A 15477-nucleotide genomic window follows, 5' to 3' on the forward strand; every position below is an offset into this window, starting at 1 on the left:
TGTCACTTCTAGTGGGGGAAAATATATCTTTATTTTCACTAATCTCTAACTGAAATTTAGTTTTTCCTTCAATTATGAGTGTAAGGCAACATATATTCTTCTGAAAAGGTGTCCATAGGCTTCACCAGACTTCCAAAGAGGTCCATGACACACACACACAAATGGTAAACAACCCGGCTTTTAAAGGGATCCCTTTTTGCATTACAAAAAAAAATTCGAAATGGAAATCCTAAAAGGAAGATAGGTTTCAGAGGCTAATGCAGTGTGCTCTGTTAGACTTTAGCACTTCAAAGTAAGGCTGAAGTCTGTGCAGACAAGTAAGCTAATAGTATGAGCTGTTCCAAGTTACCCCTTCCGTGCTTTGTTGGACTGGCAGTCTTTACCTTAGGCTGTTTCTTATGTATAATATAAGGATGGAATATACCCGATAAGTCAATTTTAGAACAGTAAAGAGAGATTAAGGGGGAAATGACACATGTTGGAGGGGATGTGGAAAAAGTGGGACACTAATATACCATTGGTGGAACTGTGAACTGATCCAACCATTTTGGAGGGCAATCTGGAATTATGCCCAAAGAGTTATAAAACTGCCTGTCCCCCTTGACCCAGAAATACCACTATTCAGTCTGTTTCCCAAAGAGATCAGGGAAAAAGGAAAAGAATCTATATGTTCTAAAATATTTATAGAAGTTCTCTTTGTGGTGGCAAAGAATTAGAAATTGAGGGGATGGCTGTCAATTGGGGTATATGATTGTGATGGAACCCTACTGTACTATAAGAAATGGACAGGTTGATTTTAGAAAAACATGGAAAGACTTGCATGAAATAATGAAGAGTGAAATGAGCAGAACCAACAGAATGTTGTATATAGCAACAGCAATATTCTTCAAAATGTAACTGAACGACTAAGCTATTCTAAGTATTATAAATATTCAAATCAACTGCAAAGAACCTATGAAAGAAGATGCTATCCACCTCCAGAGGAAGAACTGATAAACAGAAATATGCAGAGTATGGTTTTACATATGTGTATGTATGTGTATAGACATGCATATATGTACATTAGGTATATATACATATATAAATATTATATATATATATATACACACATATATATATGTATATGTATATATCAGTGTCAAATGGTGGGAAAGAAGGGAAGGAGACAGTTAAGAACTTAAATAAATAAAAGAAATGTAAAGAGAAAAATTAATTTTGAAAACTCCAGGAGAGCATACTGGAAAGATCTTAGCGTGGTGAATGTCGTGAGCCTTTTAAAATCCCTTCTCTCTCAACGAATTATTTTCAAAAAGAGGAAAAAAAATGAAGTATTAAGTCAGAGGTGCTTCCTCAGTGCTACCTTCCATGTTCAGTCAATCCCCCAAGTCCTGTTAAGCCTTCCTCATCAATGCTTCTAGAACCCATCTCTTTCTAATCCCCATTCTAGGGAGTATGGTTAATGCACGAACTTGGAGTCAGGAACACCTGAGTTCAAATTCTGCAGGAAGACACAGTAGCCCTATGACCCTAAACAAGTCTATTGACCTATCTCAGCCTCAAGTTTCCTCACGTGTCAAATGAGAATAGCTGTAGCACCTAGTTCAAAGAACTGTTGTTTGGATTAAATGGGACAATGATATAAAGCGCCCTTGCAAAGCTTAAAAGTTCTATAGAAATGTCAGTTATTGTTATTATCTAGATTTCATATTTTTTGATAGACCAGATTGAAACAGTCAAAGGAAAAGTTGTCATTCTATGATGATTCTTTTATATGTAATGTTCTATAGGCTATTATTGAGCAGGAGGAAAAAGGAGCTGCTTTTTATAGCTGAATAGAATAGTAGGATGTAGGCTCACTGAACACATCCTTGGCACCTCCCTACTGGCAGACAAGACAACAGGGATGATAGCTACCTTATTCCCTTCCTACATAATTTTGATCTGCTCTGTTTAAGTCTCTGCATCTTTAAATCTTTTTGTTCTATATAGCTTGAAGATTTTGAGGACTTGGAATGGTGACATCTATTAAGAATGTTCTTAAGTTTTTATGAATCAATGTTATGTCCAGAAAAATGTGGGCAATGGTTTGTAATAATATATTGGTTCTAGTAAGGTTTATTAGTTGAATCCTCCAGGATATTTTGAGGTTTGTATCTGTAGTATGGGATTTGTCATCTGTCAATCCATGAAAATTTATGAAGTATAGTTCTAGCCACCAGGCCCTATCTTTCAGGGTGCTGAAATTTTGCAACCAGTAGTGATATGATGCATGGTTTCTACTGTTTCCTTGCATAATCCACATTGATTATGAAATCAAAGACTACTTAAGGATCACAATCCTTTGGCAATGTCTGTTGGAAATGATCTTGTCTTAAAATGCCATCATAAACTCTTCTATGTCCAAAAACATGACAGCTATTTGTTTGACACTTCATTAATGACGTCTTGTTGGCTGAGTTCATGCGGATATTACCATGGAGGACCTTCTGAATCTGCTCCTGGATTATTGTTAGTATCATTCTTTTATAGCACTTTATGAGATGAAACTTCCAGTAAAGTCAAATATAACTCTCTTCTCTAACCCCTCTGTGGCATTCTGAGGCATCCTCCTGCATCCAGTTATAGAATTTTAAAATTTTCTTATGAGCAAAGGACAAAAAGGAATCAGGAAGCCATTTCATTCTTAAGGGGAAATGCTTCATTTAAAAAAAAATGGCCTCAAGAAGGTACATATCAATTGGGGAATGATTGGAACAAATTATAGCATATAAAAATGGTGGAATATTACTGTTCTGTAAGACATAAAGAAAGAGATAGTTCCAAAGAATATTGAGATTTATTTGAATACTGCAGAGTGAAGTAAGAAGAACCAGGAGAATAAATACTATAACATCAAAATTATAAGAATGAATAATTCTGAAAGACTCAAGACCTCCATTCTATGAGATGATCAACCATGATTCTGCAGGACTGATGATGAAGAATGCCACCCATCTCTTCATACAGAGAATGGTAAGGGACTAATATGCAGAATGACACACGTTTTTGCACATGGCCAATGTGGTAACAGGTTGACCATGCTTACATTAGAAGGGTTTCTTTCTTTCTTTCTTTCTTTTTTTTTGGTCAGCAAGAGAAAATTAATGCTCATTACTTTAAAAATTAGATAAATTTTATTTTAAAAAATGCTCCAAGGAACTCTGACTTGTATGTGCCAGACAACATTTCATGACCACTGTTCTCTTTTAGAGATAGGATTGTAATTGCTTCTCTTAAGGTTCCCCCCCACCCATCTTCTCCCAAAGGCTAAGATAACACTGATGCCAGCTGCCACAATTAAAACCACGCTCAGCCTCTGTCCACCCAAAGACATGCTCAGCTGATTTTACATAGCTTCGCCTCGGGCCTTCACACCCTCTTCCTGCATTCTGCCCAACCTCTGTGTGGGTGAGGCCAACTCCACTGGGGATTATCTGAGCCTCAAATTTGCCAGATGAACAATTCCCCTTTGCTTTTTCAGGGCAAAGACTGGTTCAGACAAGTTAACATGGTTTGGTTTTGGACTGTTCACTACTTCACCACAGCCTTGGGTCATCACCCTGTGCTGAAAGAAGGTTTAAAAACAATGAAGTACAAGAGGAGGGCCTGAATACTGATGAACAAAGGCAGTGGCTGCAACAGGGGCCCATGCCTGTTAAGAGTTGTTATAACTTGAAGGAAAAAAAACAACAAAATGGGTGCCACGGGAAACTGTTCTCCAAAAATTGAAACAGGGTGGTTGGGCCTCAACACACATCATGACAAAATTATTTAGCTTTTAGAGGTGAGTACAAACAATTATTTGCTATACAATGTGTAGATACTTTGGAAATCATTCCTTGATAAAAGATGCCATGGGCCTGAACCTAAATGTGAGAAAAAAAATTAGCAAGTTTCTCTTTAGAGGGCTCCTGAGTTTTTGTTTTTGTTTTTCCCATTTCATTATTGTTAAACAGATTGAAAAAAATATGTGGAGCAAAGTGGAGGTCATTTATCGGTGAATTCCCTTTAACCCTTATAAATACACCCGCGAGAAAGAGATAGAGGAACACCGCTCACTGGTGAGATGGCCACTGTTACATACCCATGCAATAAAAGCAACAATACTTCCTAAATTAAATTACTGATTTAGAGCCATATCAAATTGTAAAAAGAAATTTTAAAATAGAACTAGATACTAATAAAACAATAAAATGAGATTTTATTATTTTATGTAATTCATGATAGATTTTTTATAATATAATAGTTCATAATATTTTATTATTGTAAAATAATAAAACTAGAAATAATAATAAAATTCATTTGGAAAATCTCAAGGGAAATAATGGGGGAAAAAAAGTACAAATGAAAGGGGCCCAAAATTACAAGGTGTCAAATTATATTATAAACCAACAATCATCAAAAGTGTTTGGTCCTGTAAACCATTATATGACCAAGGTCCAGAAGTAATCAAATGCGGTACTCCAGTGCAGGAAAAATGCAAAAAACACAAACTACTAGGATATGATTTCCTATAGAAAACAGATTGGTAAAAAATGTATTTAGACTAACATCTTATATGTTCTATTAAAAGAAACTGTAAGTGGATAAGCTACCTGTTAAAAGTCATATTAAGAAGAAAAAAAAAACTGGAGGAGAATGGAGAAAAGTAGCTTTTCTATCTGGGGTTGAGAAAAAAATCATAACAAAAGAAGAGATCGAGATCAAATAATTTTGATCACATAAAAGTCAAGTACAAGAACAAAATTAATATAATAATAACAATAATTGCAGAGTCATATACTGATTCAGCTATTCTGGATTTCATTCTGGAACTATGCTAGAGAATAGCTAAACTGTTCCTACCCATTGACCCAGCTAAATACCACTGTACAACATGTAACCTATGGAGGTCATAAGCTAAGGAAAAGACCCCTTACATATGAAATATGCATAGCAATACATTTTTTTTGTGGTAGTGTAAACAAAGTAGATGATTCCTATTGATGGAGGATTGCTACATAGATTGACATATGAACAGGAATTCGGGAAAACTTGTAAAGACTTTTATGGACTGAGACAGATTAAAATAAGTAGAACAAAGAGTGATACATGTGATAACCCAGACAAGAGAAAGGAAAACAACACTAAAAGATGCCACATCACAGAGTCATAGAATCATCAGGTTTCGCTCAGGGGACTGATGATTAAAATACAGGTTGTGTATTATTTGTGGAATGAGGCATATGCTGCCAGAAAGAGTCAACATGTCATTTTATTTTTTCTTAACAATATTTTTTATTAAAAGGGAGGGATGGCACTATTGGGTATTGTGGAGGAGGATACCATCTTTAAACTGTGCCACCTGATCCCTAGCTATCATCCTCCTTCTTCATCCCCACCATCAGAATCTTGAACTCTGACCGTGGGGTGTTAGGCTAGGATAGGTAAATTTTTACCTTTTCTTTCTTGCCTGGAACAAGGTCTCAACATTACTTCAACCATACCCACTTTCCAGCTCCCTTATAATGTGTTGGAATCCTGCTCCTGGAGAGCAGGAATTACCTTGCTTGCTTCTATCTGTATCTGTAGTGTTTAGCACAGTATCTGGTATATAATGCTTGATAAAAGCTCACTCTATCTGTTGTGATAATAATGTAAAATAATGAATCAACAAAACTTTTTTCAAAATCACATGGAAGTGACTGATTCTCAAGGTTATGCCAACAGAGCGCACATGCTTGAAAGATTTAACCAGATGGAAAGCTTGAGTACAGTATTGGTAACAAGCTGTTTTCATTGTCTGAGGACCAGCCTAGCTAAATATAGAGGTTCACTATCTATACATTGGTCATTACATGATGTATTTTTTGGCCATGCTACTTACAGAACAAAGCAAAATGTAAAATGATTCAGCCCTATGTCAGCCCTTGCTGATTCTATAGTAATGGTGACAGATCAATGAAATTTAGTTTTTAGACTTCCTATAAGCATAATTTTAACCGCTGGCAATCTAATTTTGAGATTCTTGTCAAATGACCAGTGAATGAGTCAACATATTACTAGAAGGCCATGAAATCAACCTATCAAGGATTCAATAACCGAGTTTATGTATTTCATGGGAAAATGTGGGTTAATTATTATTTCTCGTATTAATTTAAAGACCTTGGATTTTTTTTTTTTTGAGGGGAGCATAGTTTGGGGAGGTCTAAATTTAAGAACTTTAAAAGTAAGCAAAGAAAATATTGCCAACACAATTCATATTTATATGTTCATCTAGCTATATAGCATCACTTTCAACTTCTGGGTACATCATTAGTAGTTTTAAAAGTTGAACTTATGGATGAAGGAAAGGAAAACTCTGGAAGAAAAACGAAGAGGATATTTTCCCTATAAACACGTAAAAAGATTAGAAAGTCCATGAATTGCTCAAATTTCATAAAAGATTTTTTGCCTTGAGTCGGGGAATACACATCCTATACAAAAAAAGATGTTGACAGAATTAGTCAAAGAACATGAATATGTCAGAAATGGAAGAACCCTTTCATTTTACAGAAGAGAAAATAGATTAAATGACTTATCCAAAGTCACACAGCTTGCCAGTTACAAAGTCAAGTCTTCAAGGCACGTCTCTAGAATCCCAGGTCACTTCCACTACGTTATGCTGCCCCAGACTTTGGGTAGGCTGCTGATTTTCAAGCATAACTTGGTGTTTGTGAAATGTAGGTATCAGTGATTTGTGTTGGTATATATTCCAGAAGCATATATTTTGGATTATTCTGGCTAACGATGAAAAGGATAAATGATTCTGTCCTATGTAACAAAGTCTGAAATAAATTTTAGAAACCAAATTTTCAAGTAGAAAGCTATGGAAAATGGTCCAGGATTTGGTGATTAACATTTTGCTTTATGGTTTTCTAGGAGCTACTGCTAGCATTCTTCTGGGAATCAATAATATGCCACTTTTTGAGGTCCTAGACTTAACTCTTTAGTGCAGAGCTGAGCTTCCATAGGAACAGTAGTGACCCAGAGAAAGAAATAAAACACAGAAGGCCCTCCCATGGTAGAAATAGATATTGCTAAGAAAAAATATTAAACACTGCTTTGCTTTATTTTTCTGTATCAGTTATAATTTAATCATTTTGTCAAACCTAAGACATTATTTACATGCTGAAATGTTAGGTTGTGGTTATTTCAGAGAGGACAACAGCCTCTCCAGCCTGTGGAATAAGCTAAAAGAAACCAGCAAGATTCTTCATTTTAATTGGAACCTGAATAAAAATTTATAAATGTTCTGTTACAGAGTCTCTTTTTGATTAAAAAAAAAAAAGTGACTCAAATGGACACGGCTTGAACAAGTACATTGATAGCCCTAGTTTCAGAAGATATGGAGCTGAAAGAGGCAAAAAACAAAACAAAAACAAAGCATGTCAGCACATGGGTAGGTGGTGCTCATGAAAAAGGGGTTGGGGGAAGGGATAAGCGAAGAAAAATGAGAGAAGGATAAATGATTATGAACTTGAAATTGTAGGACTCAAAGTTGGAAGAAACCAGAGATCATCTAGACCACAGATTCTTTGCCTTCTTTGTTTCATGGACCCTTTGGGTGGTTGGAGGGAAGAGGAAGGAGGAAGGAAGGAAGGAAAGAAGAAAAGAAAGAAGGAAGGAGAGAAGAGAAAAAAGGAAAGAAGGGAAGGAAGAAAAGGAAAGAAAGAAGGAAGAAAAGAAAGGGAAGAAAAGAGAAGAAAAGAAAGAAGGAATTAAATGTCTCATATTCCAAACACTATGCTAAGTGCTTTACAAATATTATTTCATTTGATCTGCACAACCCTGGAAGGTAGGTGCCAGTATTATTCTCATTTTAAAGTTGAGAAAACTGAGGCAGAGATTAAATGACTGGCCCAGAGTTACACAGTTAGTGTCTAAGGCCGGATATGAACTTAGGTCTTCCTGTCTCCAGGCTCAGTGCTCAGTCTACTGGGTCACCTTGTTTCCCATTGACCCCTTCCCAAAATACAATTTTTAAAGCATAAAATAAAATAAATAGGATTGCAAAAGAAGCCAATTAACATTGAAATAAAGATAATTTTTTCCCCTTTCAACTCTACAAATCCCCTGAAATCTATCCACTAACTCCATGAGGGGATCTGTGGCCCCTGGTTAAGACCTTGAGACATAGTCTAACTCTTTCACTTTACATAAGAGAAAATGAAAACTCTGAAGGTTGACTTGTCCAAAGTCATAAAGGCAGTAAGTAGACTTGGGATAACAACTTAGGTCTCCTGAGTCCAAATACAGTGTTCTTTCCACTAATATCATGCTGCCTCTTGGATGATAATTTTATTTGCTCAAAATAGATATATTTATATACAAACACATATGCATATATATGCACAACTATGTATTGTATACACATATGTATTTATACACAAATACAAAGAAAATAAATTTATAAATATAAATATATTTATATATAACTACTGTATGTAATATGCATAAATGTTACATAGAGATCATTCTAGAAGAAATACTATCTCAGACTTACATATGTCTTGATAATTTACAAAGTACTTTCCTTAAAGCCACCCTGAGAGGCATGTAATAGAGAGATTATTACTCCAAATTTATAGAGGCTATAGTGAGACCAAACAAGAACTTAAACCCAAATCTTTAAAAAAAATTTTTTTCACACTTTAATTTTTAGTTCCAAATTCTCTCCCTCCCTCTGCCCCTTTCTCTACCCACTGGGAAGGCAAGAAATTCAATATCCATTATACTTATGAATTGCATATGAAAGCATGCAAAACATATTTCCACATTAGTATTTTGCAGAGAAAAAGAAGCAATAAAAATAAAGCAAAAAAATATGCTTCAATTTGTACTCAGAATCCACTAGTTCTCTATTTGGAGGGGATAATATTTTTCATTTTAGCCTTCTGGAATTGTCATGGATCACTGATCAATGATCAGAATTGCTAAGTCTTTCACAATTGATTATTGTTACAATATTGCTGTTACTGTATACATTGTTCTGTTGTTTCTGTTCTCTTCATTTTGCATCAGTTCATATAAGTTTTCCCAGGTTTTTCTGAAACAATCTCCTGCAAATAAAGGTTTTTTTGACTTTAAATCTACCATACATACCATTTTACATATACAAGAAATCTGATCATACTACTTACTACCACTTCTCCTTACTTTCCCCATGACCGCTGATTTCCTGGCTAGAATTCTATGTGTTCTGTACTATGCAACACAATCAACTATGTATGTTCCCTGAAGACTACAATGTGGCTTTAAAGCCATAATGTGGAGCAGAGAATATAATTTTTTTTGTTAGTACTACAGATGCAGCAGGTGTTGATATCTTTCTACTTTGCAACTGTTTGAAGGGAGACATAAAACTGAGCTATCAACACCCAACAACCACTGTACTAATTGCCATATGTATGATGTGGCTCTAAATAAGATCATAGTGTTTGGTCATGGATGGCCTTCATAACTCTTGAAATCCAAATTTCTGATTTTACAGGGGAGAAACTATACTCAAAAGGTGAGTGACTTGTATGATGTCACAGACGATGGGATTCAATTTTTTTAAACAAATATACCAAAAATAACATACGCAAGCAAATTAGTATCCCTTTCCAAGTAGATACTTTGGAAAACTGAGCATTTATTCTGGTGATGTTATCTGTACTGTTCCACACTGGCCCCACCTAGGTGGGGCCAAAGGCAAGACAAGTTTCACTTTTGCCAGAAGCCCTAAACTTGGTTTGGGGGGAGGGTAAGGATGATGATGAGAGATCTTATGGGAGAGGCAAAAAACAAGCAGAAAGTCACTGCAGGCCAAGGGTTTATTACTGACAGGTATTAAGTAGTCCAGGACCTAGGGAAAAGGTATGTTCATGGTCTAGCACGAAAGGTACTAACTGGAGTGTGACAGGATTAAAAAAAGGTGGAAAGGACAAGTGTGGTCAGGGTCTAAACCAGCTTTCAAGATCAGATTATCTCGAAATAGGATAGAGTATATCCATAAAGGTCACTTTCCAAATTGACTCATTTGTTGCACTGATTCTGGACCTCTCTTTTAAGCCTTAGCCTTTACGACTGCCCCCCCAGTTCTCCCCTTGACCCCTGTCTTCTGTCCAAACTTTAGCTGTTGACAGCTCCTTGCTAGTGCTTCCTATATTAAAACAGCTGAGTCTACACTCTACACGGTAGTGGGCTTTCCCACTGTTATAAAAAGCATGTTAGGAACTCCTCTAATGCAAATGCCTTTAAAGCCCCCAGGCACACACACTCTTTGGAAGAAGATAGCACCTTATAATAACAAATCACTTTCATGCAATGTTTTGCAGTTTCTATACTTTCCTTATAACAAAATCCATGAGGCAGGCAGGTTACTATTATCCCTATTTTACACATGAGGAAACTGGGACCCAATAACCACAGATCAGTTAAATGAACTTGCCCAGGGTCACACGCAAGTAAGTATCAGAGCCAGGACTAAAACTCAGGTGTTCTAAGAGCAATTCTCTTTCCACTATACTGTGGGTGCTGGGTCAGTGTTGCTGGAGAAACGAATGCTTGAATATCTTTGGTGGTGGCAAAGTTTCATTCTGAACAGATGGATCTAACTTTTGGAAAAAGCCCCAAAGCTATTCAGAGCCTAGTGTTGTGGTAAATAAATTGCATGACCAAGTAGGGTAGTACAAGTTTTAGTTAAAAAAAAAATTAGAAAATGAGGTATGGCTATAAAATAACAAGACTGTGTGGCTTGCAAATAAACAGGTTCTGAAAGCAATTCAATTCAAAGGATAATTATTAAGCACCAACCACATCTAGGGTGGTATACGAGGTGCTGGGGATACAAGGACAAAAATTAGACAATCCCTGCCCTCAAGGAGCTAATATTTTAGTGCAGAGCAGTAGGGAGTGGAAAATGCAGGAGGATACAAGTACTAAGAGGAAGGAAGGAAGAAAGGAAGAAAGGAAGGAAGGAAGGAAGGAAAGACTGATTTATTAAATGCCTGTTGTGTGCCAGACGCTGTGCTAAGTGATTTACATATATTATTTCTTTTGATCTTCAAAACAACCCTCTGAGGTAGGTGCTATTCTTATCTCTATTTTACAGTTAAGGAAACTGAGGTAGAGGTTAAGTGACTTTCCCAGGGCCATATAGCTAATAAGTATTTGAAGTGGTATTTCCTGACTCATCTTCCTGAGTTCAAATCCAGCCTCAGACACTTACTAGCTATGTGACCCTGAGCAAGTCCCTTGACCCTATTTGCCTCAGTTTCCTCAACTGTAAAATTAGCTGGAGAAAGAAATGGCAAAAAAATCCCAACACTCCAGTATCTTTGCCAAAAAAAACAAAAAACAAACAAACAAAAAAACCCAAAACAACAACAACCCAAATGGCATCATGAAGAGTAGGACACTACTGAAGTGACTGAACAACTTCCTGACTCCGGGCCCAGCTCTCTATCTACTGAGTCCAGAAAAAGCTGCCAGAAGTTTAGAGAGAGAGAGAGGGAGAGAGAGAGAGAGAGAGAGAGAGAGAGAGAGGGAGGAGAGAGAGAGAGAGAGAGGGAGAGAGAGAGAGGGAAAGGGAGGAGAGAGAGAGGGAGGGAGGAAGGGAGCGAGGGAGGGGGAGAGAGAGGAGGGAGAGGGAGAGAGAGAGAGAGAGAGAGAGAGAGAGGAGAGAGAGAGAGAGAGAGAAAGAGGGAGGGAGGGAGGAGAGGGAGAGAGAGAGAGAGAGAGAGAGAGAGAGAGAGAGAGAGAGAAAGAGAGCAGTACTTTCCAAAGAAGACTTGTATACACATTCCTAGTTATAGTTACCTCTTATGAAAGGAAACTCTTACTTAGGTGCTCGTTGATTTGGAGCTGGAAGGAATGCCAGGACAACTCCCTCATTTTACAAATAAAGAAACGAAAGTCCAGACAAAGTCCCACACAGGGAGCAAGCAGCAGAATTAGGATATGAATCCAGGTCCTTTGACTCCAGACCCAGCATGCTTCCCCCTATGCTTCCTTTACTAAAGCATTTATGTAAATTTCTATGCTTGTAGGCGGGCCACATAAATTGCAAAGTGAGTTGCCTTTTGAACAGCCCTGTCTTAGAATACTGGTAACCAGTTGGTCTTGTTGTTTTATGATCCTGCCTTGCATCTTTTAAAAATATGTATATATTTATTCCTTTATTATTATAAACTTGACAAATATCTACAAACGTAACTACTTCCCTTTAAAGAGAAAAAGATAACTGCATATGGCACTGTGGATATTACATAGTTTTAAAAATACATATTAAAATTAACATGGTATTTTCAATACTACTCTGCTTATCTGTAGCCCTTTCTGAACTTCTTCCTACTCTCTTCTGCCTATTTTTAAATGTTTCAATGACTTTTTCTTTCTTCTTTTTTCTTGTTTTTTGGTATAAATATCACTATATTCCCTATGCCCCCATCCCAAATCTTCCTCCCTTGTAACAAATATAGTCAAACAAAAAAAAATCCACATTTTGACCAAATCTGAAAATTTCTCTCTCATTCTGCACCTCATCCTCATCATTCTGCCAAGGGGTAGGAAGCACAAATTATCATCAGTCTTCGGGAGATGCATCAGTCACAGCATTGACCAAAGTCCTTAGGTGTTCACAGATTTTTCACAACACTTTATAACAGCCATTGTATAAACTGCTCTCCTGTTCCTGCTCATGTTGCTCTACGTTCCCAGATTTCTTTAAATTAGACACTTCTGTCATCTTGTGATACAATAATATTCCATTATATTCATATCCTGGACTTTGTACAGTTATTCCCCAGTTGATGGACACCTATTTATTTCCGTTTCTTTGCTATAACCAAAAGAGGTACTATGAATATTTTATGTGTATTAGTGTTTGCCCTCTTTCTTTAAGGATATATGTGGTCTTGTGTTGGTAAATGTTTAACAACTGGCTCTCCAAAACAAAACAACAATACAACATACTTACAAGTTTAATCAGCATTAATACTTTTCTCCACCACTTTCTTAAGTCCAAATAATCAGCTAAATAGTAAATCAAATCCTGATTTATAGCTTTTGCCAATTTCCAAGTTGTCAATGATCTCACTGAAAATTTAACAAGTGGCTCTTGGGAGCTGTTTCAAGCTGGCTCCAGCCTGTGTATATGCCAAGTAGTACTGCACATCCTTAGCATATGAGTTCCAAAATACTTTCCAGAATGGTTGGATCGCTTTACAGCTCCATCAACCACCAGCGTGCCTGCCTTCCCATAGCCTCTTTAATTGCCATTTTCCTTGTCTTGGCCAATCTGATGAGTGTGAGATGGCACCTCAGAGTTACTTAATTTACATTTCTCCTATGATTAGTGACAGGAACTTTTTTCTCCATATGGCTGTTGACAGCTTACCTTTTTTCTCTGTGGACTGCCTGTTCTTATCCTTTGGCCATTTATCTATTATGGAATCATTCTTGTTCCTGTATAGTTGGTATCCATTCACCATCTATCTTGGATTTCAGATTTTAATCAGAGAAATTTGCCACAAAGAGATTTTCCCAGAAGACTATTTTCCCTCTAATTCTCATTGCATTAAATTTGTTGGTCATGCCTGTATCTTGGGTATACAAAGTTCGACTTACTTGTTTCACATTCTGGAGCTCTTCAGTTAACTGTTTCCTTTGATTTTCTGATTCTAGCAGCTTATCCTATAATAAGAACACACAATTAGGAGTTTTTGATGTAATTTTTGTAAATGTTAAATTTAGTCCTCTCTTTCTAAATTAAGTTTCTAAACCATCCAATGATAAATTCTAAAATCTAATACCAAATGAGAATAGATTTTTCCACCTTCCTATATAACAAGTTTCATAACCACAATCAGCCAGCTTGAAAAAAAAATCTCAAATTGCATTATTTTCTCAAGGTTACTAGAAGACTCAGAGGGAGGAGAGGGTACACTTAAATATTAGCTAAGACAAGAGATACAAAGTTTAAAAGCATTATTTTTAGAAACAAAGAGTCAGGGATTCTAAATATTTGATGAAGGGAGCAGGTCGCAGGGCAAGGCTGGCTATATGTTTCTTAACATCATCTAAGCATGTTCTTGGAAGAATAACCAAGGAGAACAAGTCATCACTATTCAACACAAGAGAACAGCTGCTGGAGCTTCAAAAGTCATTGATGTTCAAGCAAATTACACATGCAAATGAAATATTATCCATGCACTTATAATAATAAAGTCAAGTATTTACTCCCAAAGTCCTGGAAGCATGGTTTTAAGAAAACCATTATCAATATGTCCCTTTTTATTTAGCAAATTAAACAGAATTACTATCAGTCACAGAAGGACAAATTCTGCCAGTAGCCTGGACAGAGATGACTTGGACGTTAGGCAGAATGGGAAAAAATTTATATCAACATTGGAATGCCAAGAATAATTGATTTGATTTCAGATTTTAATTTATCCCAGTCCAAGAGATAAAAATAAGGGAGCATGAAATGACTGTCATAAAGCCATTCGGAACAAAAGCTATGACTGGTTGCTGTTACCATCTATTCTCCATCAAGTCACTCTTTGTGTCCTAGTTCTCACATCGGTACAAGGGAAATTTGTCTATTTTCACTCACCTTTGCCAAGCAGGTGTTAGGCTCAGCTGAGCCCTTTGGGAAAAAAAAAAGATTTACTGGGATACACCAGTGCTTTAAAAAAGAATCATCCTCTGAATTAATAACTACCCAGTAGTGAAAGACTATGTAATATGTTCTTCTAAATCTCACTGGCTTAATTTTCATCCCTACCATAAAGCAATGGGAGTTTTTGTGGATGAAGAACATGGAGACAAGAAAGGGAAGAGAGTGGGAAAGGATTAAAGACCATCGGTTGGCCTGTAGATGGATATATGCCATAGAACTCAATTAACTGTAAGCCTTTATATTATGTGAACTGCAAATTACTGGGAAAAATCAATAGGAAAAGTTACAGTGCTTTGAGTACTATAATAACATAGGTTTCTTAATCGTTTTAATCAACATGTGTTCTTCTAAAAAAGAAAAAGATGATTAGCCAGAAATTAGAATGTGTCTCACCAGCTTTGATCATAATAACTGAAAGCTGAGTTACATTCTATAAGCAAGCTCAGTCCTTCAGAATTTACTTAATGGGTTCTCAGCTGGGCTTTAATTTTATAAGTGTGTTACATGCCAGTCTTACATGGATGCAACATGAATAGCTTTTAAACTAGAAATTCAGGAGTACTAAATCAAAAACCTCAACCAAATAACTGGATTAGCACAGATGTACTATTCATGGAACAAATGAATGAGAGGGATTAGAGAGCTACCCCAGGATTCCTAGTAATCATACAAATTAAATTATTTATGGGGGAAAATACCCTGGATAGTAATTTAGTAAAGGAAATGCTGTGTAACTAAGGTGACCAATTTTG

The 15477-nt window shown here is 36.4% G+C and overlaps 1 protein-coding gene across 2 annotated transcripts in view; it reads right to left on the reverse strand.

Moving 5' to 3' along the window:
- STXBP4 (syntaxin binding protein 4) overlaps positions 1 to 15477 on the reverse strand; it is a 228831-nt gene that overhangs the window by 126596 nt on the left and 86758 nt on the right. For both annotated transcript variants that reach the window (XM_036753251.1, XM_036753252.1), the window contains exon 11: positions 13672 to 13737. In XM_036753251.1, the coding sequence (XP_036609146.1) occupies positions 13672 to 13737 (66 nt within the window). The remainder of the gene's footprint in view (positions 1 to 13671; positions 13738 to 15477) is intronic.

The sequence above is a fragment of the Trichosurus vulpecula genome, chromosome 4, assembly GCF_011100635.1.
Source record: "Trichosurus vulpecula isolate mTriVul1 chromosome 4, mTriVul1.pri, whole genome shotgun sequence".
Taxonomy (NCBI): Eukaryota; Metazoa; Chordata; class Mammalia; order Diprotodontia; family Phalangeridae; genus Trichosurus; species Trichosurus vulpecula.